General features: G+C 41.9%; 1 protein-coding gene across 3 annotated transcripts; it reads right to left on the bottom strand.

The window, feature by feature from the left end:
• Positions 1–549: 549 nt before the first annotated feature.
• LOC106569556 (MAU2 chromatid cohesion factor homolog) lies at positions 550–9,354 on the bottom strand. Of its 3 annotated transcripts, none has more exons than XM_014141028.2 (20): positions 9,027–9,354; positions 8,755–8,772; positions 8,540–8,605; positions 8,269–8,280; positions 8,019–8,114; positions 7,721–7,815; positions 7,535–7,562; positions 7,024–7,179; positions 4,159–4,305; positions 3,976–4,066; positions 3,701–3,804; positions 3,543–3,620; positions 3,346–3,411; positions 3,150–3,233; positions 2,998–3,047; positions 2,813–2,890; positions 2,530–2,641; positions 2,308–2,398; positions 2,112–2,239; positions 550–1,743 (listed from the first exon to the last, which is right to left on the bottom strand). In XM_014141028.2, the coding sequence occupies exons 1-20, from the start codon at positions 9,258–9,260 to the stop codon at positions 1,666–1,668; spliced, it is 1,812 nt and encodes a 603-aa protein (XP_013996503.1). In that variant the 5' UTR covers positions 9,261–9,354; the 3' UTR covers positions 550–1,665. The 3 variants fall into 3 exon arrangements, with proteins under 3 accessions (XP_013996503.1, XP_013996501.1, XP_013996505.1); XM_014141026.2 differs by having other exon boundaries at positions 551–1,743; positions 3,337–3,411; positions 9,027–9,352; XM_014141030.2 differs by lacking the exon at positions 8,269–8,280 and having other exon boundaries at positions 552–1,743; positions 9,027–9,347.
• Between the last annotated feature and the right edge of the window lie 1,611 nt (positions 9,355–10,965).

Below are 10,965 nucleotides of genomic sequence, written 5' to 3' on the forward strand. Positions count from 1 at the left end.
GGTTTCATAAGACCAGAGAATCTTGTTTCTCATGGTCTGCATCCTTTAGGTGCCTTTTGGAAAACTCCAAGCGGGCTGTCATGTGCCTTTTACTGAAGAGAGGTTTCCATCTGGCCACTCTACCATAAAAGCCTGATTGGTGGAGTGTTGCAGAGATGGTCGTCCTTCTGGAAGGTTCTCCCATCTCCACAGAGGAATTCTGGGTTCTTGGTCACCTCCCTGACCAATGCCCTTCCCCCCCCGATTGCTCAGTTTGGTCACGTGACCAGCTCTAGGAAGAGTCTTGGTGGTTCCAAACTTCTTCCATTTAAAAATGGAGGAGGGCACTGTGTTCTTGGGGACCTTCAGTGCTGCAGATATTTTTTGGTACCCTTCCCCAGATCTGTGCCGACACAATCCTGTCTCTTAGCTCTACAGACAATTCCGTCGACCTCATGGCTTGGTTTTTGCTCTGACATGCACTGTCAACTGTGGACCTGTGTGTCCCTTTCCAAATCATGTCCAATCAATTGAATTTACCACAGGTGGACTCCAATCAAGTTGATGAAACATCTCAAGGATGATCAATGGAAACAGAATTCACCTGAGCTCAATTTCAAGTCTCAAAGCAAAGGGTTTGCTGTTTTTTTTTATTTTTTATACATTTGCTAAAGAATCTGAAAACCTGTTTTCAGTTTGTCATTACATTATGTGTAGATTGCTGAGGAAAAAAAGAATTTAATCTATTTTAGAATAAGGCTGGAATGTAACAAAATGAGGGAAAAAATCAAGGGGTCTGAATACTTTCCAAAGGCACTGTATCTAGATAAAATGTAGTTTTAGTTTTGTTACCGCCTACTGAAAAAAAAAAAAAATGGGTGCAAACATTGCCTCCCAAAATTCCATTTGCCATTAAAAATGATTATTGACTTAAAAAATAAAATGATATTAAAATATTCACCCAATTCAATGTCTTAACTTCCCACTCCAGGACCGTTGTTAGGAGCTTGACAACAATGAAACTTGGGGGACAAAGTGTAGAACCTAACCATCGTTTAAAGTTCTATCTCATGTCGCTGCAGTGTCACAGAGATGGTCTTCGCTCTTCACTGGATTATTGTCCTGCCTTGAGTTCGGGGCACAACTCTGAGTGTGAAAACCTTCTATGGTACCTTAGTTGTCAGCAATTCAATGTCAACCATTCATACCGCCAGCTAGACCAAAAAGCTAGCTTCTACTCCAGGCTACTCATCACATGACATTTCAACTCTATAAAGGTGCATAGTTTCATTATGTGTACACCCTGCTAATGCAGTGACCAGTGGCAGTCTCTCTGAGGTAGGTCTAAGCTCAGTTCTCTCTCATCTCACCACCTAAAGATATAAACACCTTTTGCGTGTCCCGCCACCCTCCCACTAAAAAAGTCCTACCGTTGAAAGAACAAGTTAAGATCTTTAGAATTCTAGATAAAATATGTAGCGTAGGTAGTATTGTTTCAGCATTGGTTAGATATGCTCGTTGGCATAGTAACTACAATGAAACTGGTCAATGCTGAAACAAACCAGCATCCAGGCTGTATGCAGATCAGCGGCATACAAGTCTTCACATCTCTATCCCTCTTCTACCCCCTCTACCTTTCCCTTCCTTTCTCTCTCCAGCTCACTCTCTCTCATTGTGTGGTGGTGCTTAGAGCAGGCTGGCCAGGCTGGTAGAGGGTCCATTCTGGGCCTGGAACTGGCCCACTGGAGGAGGTCCATCCGTCCACTGCAACAACACACAGTCTGTCAGCTCACTCTCACACTCATTCCTCTAGCTGGAATGTCTACTTGTTAAATGTTTTTAAATGTCAATTGTAAAGTCATTTGTCTGTAAAGTATTTTTCGTTATGTGTCGGACCCCAGGAAGACAAGCTATCGTCATGGTGTCAGCTAATGGGGATCCAAATCAAATCAAATCATTCCTCTAACTGTGCATGTACTTGTGTATTTTCTGTGGATAAATATTCACCATGGTGCAGTACAAAGATATTGATGGATGACTAACTGATATACTGATTGATCAGTTCTTATCCTAATGAAGTTATGCTTTGGAAGGCTGTGCATGGATTATAAAGAGTGATTGATGAATCATACACTGATGAGGTTGTGCTCAGGGAGGCTGCAGGCAGCGATGTGGTCCTGCAGGAGCTGCTGGGAGAAGTTCTGGTGCATCTGAGCCGCTTCATGGGCGTCTATCGTGTTCCCACATGCCTTGTTCAGATCTACAGGGAGAACAGTCATTTCAGTCAGTACGTCTCAAAAACAGACACACAGACAGCTGTTGACTTACCCTTGAGCAGAGCCGAGGACCAGAGCTGGACTGACATATCAGGGATCTTGCTGGCCAGCTGCATGGCTGGGACCACCATGTTGTTGCTCTCCTGGCGAAAACACAGACAGCACCAAATGCATGGTTCAGATTCAATCACACCTCCTAGCATTGCTCCGAGGCATTATGTGCTTTTGGAAACACTGCTATAAGACTCTGGAGAGCCCTGTGATGTGATCTCACCCGGTGGTTCCCCAGCACGTAGAAGATATGGCCCAGTAGGACCAGAGAGCATGCAGTCAGACGATTCAGGTCTTCAGCATTGGACATCTTCAGAGTCTCCCTCAGGAACCGCCTAACGCGACACACAGTCACTAACACGTTTTTGTTAAGGTTTCACAGTCGTGCTCTTCGGCTTTCTTTCCACCTGAGCAGGTATTCTAAACGTGTGAAGATATTATTTGTATGTGATGTAATGGAGATGTACATCAAGAAATTGTTTCTGGTGAGCCATGGTTGAACTTACTTGGCCTCATTGTAGCGTCCCTGGAAGAAAGAGAGCAGTCCACGGATGTAGAAGGCTGCAGCTCGCAGACAATGAGAGCTAGAACGGGAGGAGGAGAGGAGTCCGTTTAGAAACAAACATCAATCGCAAGATTGCACTTGGAGGTGCCAAAATACATAGATAAACATACAAACACTTTTTCTTACCTGACAGGAAAGTTGTGATCTGGATTTATCCTCTCCAACAGGTTATAAAGCTGTTATAACAGAAACAGGGACATAATACGTCAGGTGAAGAACTCCCATTCATCACATACAACAACCCTGCTATCCTGAATGCACCCCAGATGCCCTCTGACCTCCTGGTCCCTGTTGCCCTCCCTGATATAGACGCTGGCCAGGTTGGTTACAATGAACGCCCACAGTTCCTGGTGCGTCGTCAGCTGGAAGAGTGAAACACACAGGTATTTCAATTAACACACCCAGAAATATCAAACTAAGGAGGTTACTAATTTTGCCAATAGATATCCTAGTAGACACACTCACATCACTCACCCGCAGGGCAGCAGTGAACTGCGCCTCAGCGTTATCCATGCAGTTCACTGAGAGACAGTACAGACCCTGGAACAGACCACAACAGTGACGAGGGAGGTGATCGGCACAACATAGAAAATCATAACAGAACAACTACCTGTCCACTGCACAAAGTACAGATATAAGAAATAGAATTCCAAGGCTAGAAAGCTACTCACTAGCAGGGTGTGTAGCTGGGATGCATGGTTGGTGAATAACCTGGGAGACTGCGCACACAGCTGACACACCTGAGAGATCTGAGAACAGGGAAACCATCAGCATCACAAAAATCTATCCGTTTACATGAATTCATGTGTATGTTAAGCATGTTCCATACCTCTTGCAATGCCGTGGCCTTGTGACCAGTGACGAGTCGGCACATGATGATGTGCTCCAGTAGAATGACTTGGAATGTGGAGAGGATGGGGCTGGAGTCCAGCACTAGACAACACATCAATATCAGCAGCATCAACAACAACAGAAAGTCACTGACAACCACAATACTTCTACAGCTGAAAAATCACTGGGAGATTGAGAGAGGGTGAGGATCACAAAGATCCTTTTAAAATGACCTCTATATGTAATTCTATGGTGACGATTCCCATGACTTACTTTTGAGCTTTTCCAGCTGCATGAGAGCTTTGTCTGTGTATTTCTGGGCCTTCTCCAGGTAGCCTGCTTGCATGGAGTGCATGACTGTCACCTGTGGGAGAAAAACAAGTAAGTAAAGTCTGTTTTGACAAGAACAATATGACCAATAGAGGTCAAATGTCACTTGCAGTAGCTGTATCCCACCAGGTAGACAAGGACACACATGTGCTCCTTGGGCAGCCAGTGGAACAGGTCGGCAGGGTTACTGGGTAGGATCTCATCGTCGTGGAGTGTAGAGATGGTCTGGATGCACTGTTGCAGCTGCTTGAGACACGGCTTCACACTCTTCACCTATCAGCCCAAAGGTATTTATTTATTACATCGGTTATGTGCCTTTTCAAGTGGGATTACATCTGGAATTGTATGATGACTTCATCTCCGCGTGCTTATTGCTCCTAAATCTTGCCGTGTTAATTAAGTCCTATTTTATACAGTTGAGGTCAGAAGTTTACATACACTTAGGTTGGAGACATTACAACTTGTTTTTCAACCACTCCACAAATTACTTGTTAACAAACTAGAGTTTTGACAAGTCGGTTAGGAAATCTACTTTGTGCATGACACAAGTCATTTTTCCAACAATTGTTTACAGACAGATTATTTCACTTAACACATAACTCACTGTATCTCAACTCCAGTGGGCCAGAAGTTAACAAACACTAAGTTGACTGTGCCTTCAAACAGCTTGGAAAATTCCACAAAATGTCATGGCTTTAGAAGCTTCTGATAGGTTAATTGACATCATTTGAGTCAATTGGAGGTGTACCTGTGGATGTATTTCAAGGCCTACCTTCAAACTCAGTGCCTCTTTGCTTGACATCATGGGAAAATCAAAAGAAATCAGCCAAGACCTCAGAAAAAGACCTCCACTAGTCTGGTTTATCCTTGGGAGCAATTTCCAAATGCCCGAAGGTACCACGTTCATCTGTACAAACAATAGTACGCATGTATAAACACCACGGACCCACGCAGCCGTCATACCGCTCAGGAAGGAGACGCGTTCTGTCTCCTAGAGATGAACGCACTTTGGTACAAAAAGAGCTAATCAATCCTAGAATAACAGCAAAGGACCTTATGAAGATGCTGGAGGAAACAGGTACAAAATTATCTATATCCACAGTAAAACGAGTCTAATATCGACATAACCTGAAAGGCTGCTCAGCAAGGAAGAAGCCACTGCTCCAAAACCGCCACAAAAAAAAGCCAGACTACAGTTTGCAACTGCTCATGGGGACAAAGACTGTACTTTTTGGAGAAATGCCATCTGGGCTGATGAAACAAAAATAAAACTGTTTGGCCATAATGTCCATCGTTATGTTTGGAGGAAGAGGGGGAGGCTTGCAAGTCAAAGAACACCATCCCAACCATGAAGCACGGGGGTGGCAGCATCATGTTGTGGGGGTGCTTTGCTGCAGGAGGGACTGGTGCACTTCACAAAATAGATGGCCTCATGAGGGAGGAAAATTGTGTGGATATATTGAAGCAACATCTCAAGACATCAGTCAGGAAGTTAAAGCTTGGTTGCAAATGGGTCTTCAAAATGGACAATGCCCCCAGGCATACTTCCAAAGTTGTGGCAAAATGGCTTAAGGACAACAAAGTCAAGGTATTGGAGTGGACATCACAAAGCCCTGACCTCAATCCCATAGAACATTTGTGGGAAGAACTGAAAAAGCATGTGCGAGCAAGGAGGCCTACAAACCTGACTCAGTTACACCAGCTCTGTCAGGAGGAAATGGGCCAAAATTCACCCAACTTATTGTGGGAAGCTTTTGGAAGGCTACCCGAAATATTTGACCCAAGTTAAACAATTTAAAAGGCAAAGCTACCAAATACTAATTGAGTGTATGCAAACTTCTGACCCACTGGGAATGGGATGAAAGAAATAAAAGCTGAAATAAATAATTTCACATTCTTAAAATAAAGTGGTGATCCTAACTGACCTAAGACATGGAATTTTTACTTGGATTAAATGTCAGGAATTGTGAAAAACTGAGTTTAAATGTATTTGGCATAGGTGTATGTAAACTTCCGACTTCAACTGTACATTTTTGACAACAGGCCCCTTATCTTTTTATTTTGTGACCATGGACCGCATAATCAGGACTTTATAAAAACTCAGGCATTATCCCACGTCTGCTAAGTGAGTGAGGTGTACTGTATCTACAGTGAGGGAAAAAAGTATTTGATCCCCTGCTGATTTTGTACGTTTGCCCACTGACAAAGAAATTATCAGTCTAAAATTTTTATGGTAGGTTTATTTGAATAGTGAGAGACAGAATAACAACAAAAAAATCCAGAAAAACACATGACAAAAATTTTATAAATTGATTTGCATTTTAATGAGGGAAATAAGTTTTTGACCATTTTTTAATAATAGATTTAATGGTGCTCCGTGGGATGTTCAAAGTTTCAGATATTTTTTTTATAACCCAACCCTGATCTGTACTTCTCCACAACTTTGTCCCTGACCTGTTTGGAGAGCTCCTTGGTCTTCATGGTGCCCTTTGCTTAGTGGTGTTGCAGACTCTGGCGCCTTTCAGAACAGGTGTATATATACACTGAGATGTGACAGATCATGTGACACTTAAATAAAGTCCACCTGTGTGCAATCTAACTAATTATGTGACTTCTGAAGGTAATTGGTTGCACCAGATCTTATTTAGGGGCTTCATAGCAAAGGGGGTGAATACATATGCACGTACCACTTTTCTGTATTTTTTGTTGTTGAATTTTGTGAAACAAGATATTTTTTTTATTTCACTTGACCAATTTGGACTGCTTTGTGTATGTCCATCACATGAAACCCAAATAAAAAATCAATTTAAATTACAGGTTGTAATGCAACAAAATAGGAAAAAAGCCAAGGGGATGAATACTTTTGCAAGGCACTGTAAATACTGTATGTAGATTGTGTAAATTCCTGTCTATATTCTGTCTACTTCATCAAGTCAAATTCCGGGTATGTGTAAATGTACCTGGCGTATAAAGGTGATTCTGATTCTGTACCTGTCCAGCGTCCAGGTAGTGTGTGACCTGCAGCACCAGGAAGAACACCCTGAGAGACTCCTTCTGGATGGGGTTTCCCTGCCAGTTCTCCACGATGGTCCCACACAGAGTCAACAGAGGGTGCACTTCCCCCAGCTTCCTCTCCATCAGCAGCAGCTTTAGACAAACACACAGGGTGACATTTCACTCTTCTTAAAACAGGCGCAATTGTGTCCCTAAAAAATGTTTTCCTTACAAATCTTCAAGTAGGATGCCTCAAAACCTCCATTACAACAATGTCTATCCGCTAGTGACTATTAATGCAGGTAAGTAAGTAAACATTGCAAAAATAAGCATTTGTTTCGTTTTTAGGTGGCCATCAAGACATTAATTAAAAAACAGTTTAGGAAGCAATGGTCTAAGTGGTTTCAGCAGAATTTAATATTGAATTTACTTAATTTTATCATTATTCGATTTTAATTCATCGTCATGAGAAAATGTCTTGACATGATGAGTATATTTCTCAACTTACCATTCCTTTACTCAACAGAAAGAGAGCTCTGTGCAGGAGGAAATAAAACAAGGATATCAGTAACATCACCTGACCAGACCACAACACTAGTCCTCAGGGCAGTAAAACAACACCTTGATAAAGTACAGACATTACTAGAACTGTTAAACCGTTTTACTTGTGTTGTGTTCTACCATGATACAGTACCTGGTGTATTCAGAGCCCACTACCCTGGTATACTCTGCCCCTACCCCCAGAAGGTCACAGGCGGACACCAGATCTTTCTCCAGTGTGTGCAGTTGCTGAAGAAAAATAAATAAAAAAGGACAAGAAAACTTTTATCCACTATTGAAGACAAGTAAATAATGACCCATATAGATGTAAATTGAGGTGAATAACCGCTAAATACATTTCTGTGAACCTTGACTTCAGAACTGATTTGAATTCTTAAATTTCAGTCATTTTACAGATTGGGTTATCAGGTCCGGTTGTTAGGTTGCCGTACCGCCAGTTGGAAGAGCAATCTGCAGTGCCAGTAGGGAGTTTGCTGGGAGATCTGGATGGCCTTCCGCAACAAGGGCTTTGCCGAATCAACCAGATTCTTCAAAGAAAGACCAGATCAGAGATAATCATCAGTTCATTAACTAAAATAAATAACTTTTACAACAATACTGTAAAGGACACTACAAATCAGAAGTGTTTGCTAAACCAACTAACATATCCTAGTTAATCTTACTGTTTCAGAGTTCACTTACATGCAAAAGCAGCTTAATGAGAGAAAAGACAATGCAAGGATTACTGATTAGGCCTATTTTATGATGACATAACAGCCAAAGGCAAAATAATGGAGTATGACATTTTGTCTTGCAAAAGGTTGAGCGACAAAGGTTGACAAGCAAAAATGCTGAGATAAACATGTGAACAGATAAGTGAGGCATGTTTAATACTGACATTTGATTGAATTCAGGTAATAGTGCAAGGTGAAGGTGGGCCACAGGTTGGAAAGGAGAACAATACTACACTTACCTGTTGGCAATACAGTTCTGACAGAAGACTTGCTGCCTCGAATTTGACATCTTCAAACTGAGGGATCTGGTATTACTTGTAAAGGAAATGTATTTTTCTGCATGATAACACTAGCATCAATGAATAAAAAAAACGTACGGAGCATGGAGACATGGTAAACATTTGTTCAGGTAGATGCATACTCTCTCTCCCACCACACAGACATAAAAGGATACTTGTTGTGATATGAACCACTATGGGGGGGGGGGGGGAAACAGAATGCGAAAGTTAGTTTCAATATCTGTTTAGTACATGCATTGTTGCATTGTTTGATTGATGTCCCAACAAGTATTGTAAGCTGACGCGCGATAATGAAATATCCTCACTGATAATCATCCACTCTCGTCCACTTTTCTGATCAGCAACACACCGATAGCTTTGCCAAAGCTGCGGCCTTCCTTTTCCCTCCCCTATAAACACATCCACGGAGTTTCTGGGGAATGCTTACCGCTTTCTCCAAGTGGCTTCGGGCGAGTTCGGTGTTCTTGGTGTGGTGGTAGAGTACCGAGCCGAGCTGGAGATGAGTTCGGGCCTCGACCCTCTGCGGCGGCTTGAACTGAAACACCGCCTGCAGACAGTGGACGCAGAGACGGATCTTCGGAGGACTTGAGGTGCGAAAATGTTCCGCAAAGCCGAGCAGAGCTAGGTACCAAGATTCCGGGGCCTCTCCGCTTGTCGCCATTTTACTGACAACAAAAACATCAACAGTCGCTATCGCACCACTGCCGTTGTTCAGCGAGTTTGCTCCAGAGCGCTGATCTAGGATCGGTTATGCTCTCTGACTTCTGATTGTTATGGTTAGGTTGGGAAATGGTAAGCTGATCCTGGATCTGCTCGTAGGAGCAAGCGACCACACGCGATTTCAATGGAAGCGATCACGGAGATCCCTTGCATCTTGGGACATGCAGTTGATTTACGTTTGCATAAACATAATACATATATTTATTTATCATTTATAAAAGTGATATAGCTTGCCAAAATATGTTGACCTGAGTCTATATTTGTATATTGTATGGATTATCTTTGACTTCCAGTAGTGAATTGTATTTTAACAGAACTAGAAAAAAAGTATGCGGAACCCTTTTATTTTATGAAAGCTCAACCTAGCCGAGACGATTTATTTGAAGGACTTGCGTACATGTTTAACTATTTACAAACGTCAGTATAATAACGTAGCAATCAATTCCAGCAATATCGGCTTCCACGCTGTGACGTTATTTGCGTAATCTCCCCAGTTGGGTTTGAGTCATTGGGCGCGTTCGAGAGGATCACTTTTGTCAAGTCTTTGACCATCGTTTGGCACCGCCTTTCAAAGGGATCCAGTTTTTGCCAAATTAACATCAGATTTGACTTTTCATAGCAGGTTAGGAGAATTTACGCATCATGTTAAGGTTAGGAATAGCTAAAATGCAAAATAAATCTACTTTTGACATTAATTTGACAAAAGATTGATCCCTTACCCATGACACTTGCACCTACATGTCGACTGCATGAACTTTACTAAAATAATGTGATCTGCAGTTGCTCTTCACCAACTTCATCCTGCAGCCATCACCTGTGTTGAGGGAGGCTCTATTGTCAACCAATCATTATTTGTATGTTATTTTTACCCACAAGAATGTGACCAAATACATGACTGAAACAGGAGCTAGTTCATGTGTACAGTAAATATATACAAATAAATGTGATATTTAGGTTAAATGGGTTTCCATCACATTTTCAACTGATGGTTTACTGATGGTTTTGTCATAAAAACTGTTGTGTTAAATAGCAAATGTGCCTACTCTGGGCTTGCCACGTGCGCTCTAACCAACAACAGATACAGTGTGTGTAGGCTGTGCGGATAGGCTAGTCTGCATGATGAGATTATTATGGATAAAAGTGATCATGTATTTATTTGTCAAGCATTGATCATCATGTCACCCTCAATATTTATTGGAAAGCAGCATCAAGCTCATCACCGTGCACTTTCACCACCCTGTAAAGTTCATCATAAATTATTTAATCTGTTGCCTAATAATACAATTGTACCAAAACTTTCTGTTTCGTGGTTAGTATCTAGGTTTCCATTCAATTGGTGACAGATTTTCATGCAATTATTCAAAAATCTGCATAAAAACAATGTGCACATTTTCCCACCAGAGATGTTTCCATCATATTGACCTGTTGCAGATCAAATGCTGTGCGTGATGACATAGTACACACAAAAATACATTTTGCTGTTAAATTCTCATGTACCGAAAAAAAAACAACATACAAGTTAAATGGGTTTCCATCGCATTTTCAACTCTACTGATGGTTTTCTCACAAAAAGATGTTGCGTTATATAGCGAGTGTGCCCGCTCTGGTATTGGCAAGTGCGCGCTAGCCAACAGCTGTATCTGCGC

The sequence above is a fragment of the Salmo salar genome, chromosome ssa14, assembly GCF_905237065.1.
Source record: "Salmo salar chromosome ssa14, Ssal_v3.1, whole genome shotgun sequence".
In the NCBI taxonomy this organism is placed as follows: domain Eukaryota; kingdom Metazoa; phylum Chordata; class Actinopteri; order Salmoniformes; family Salmonidae; genus Salmo; species Salmo salar.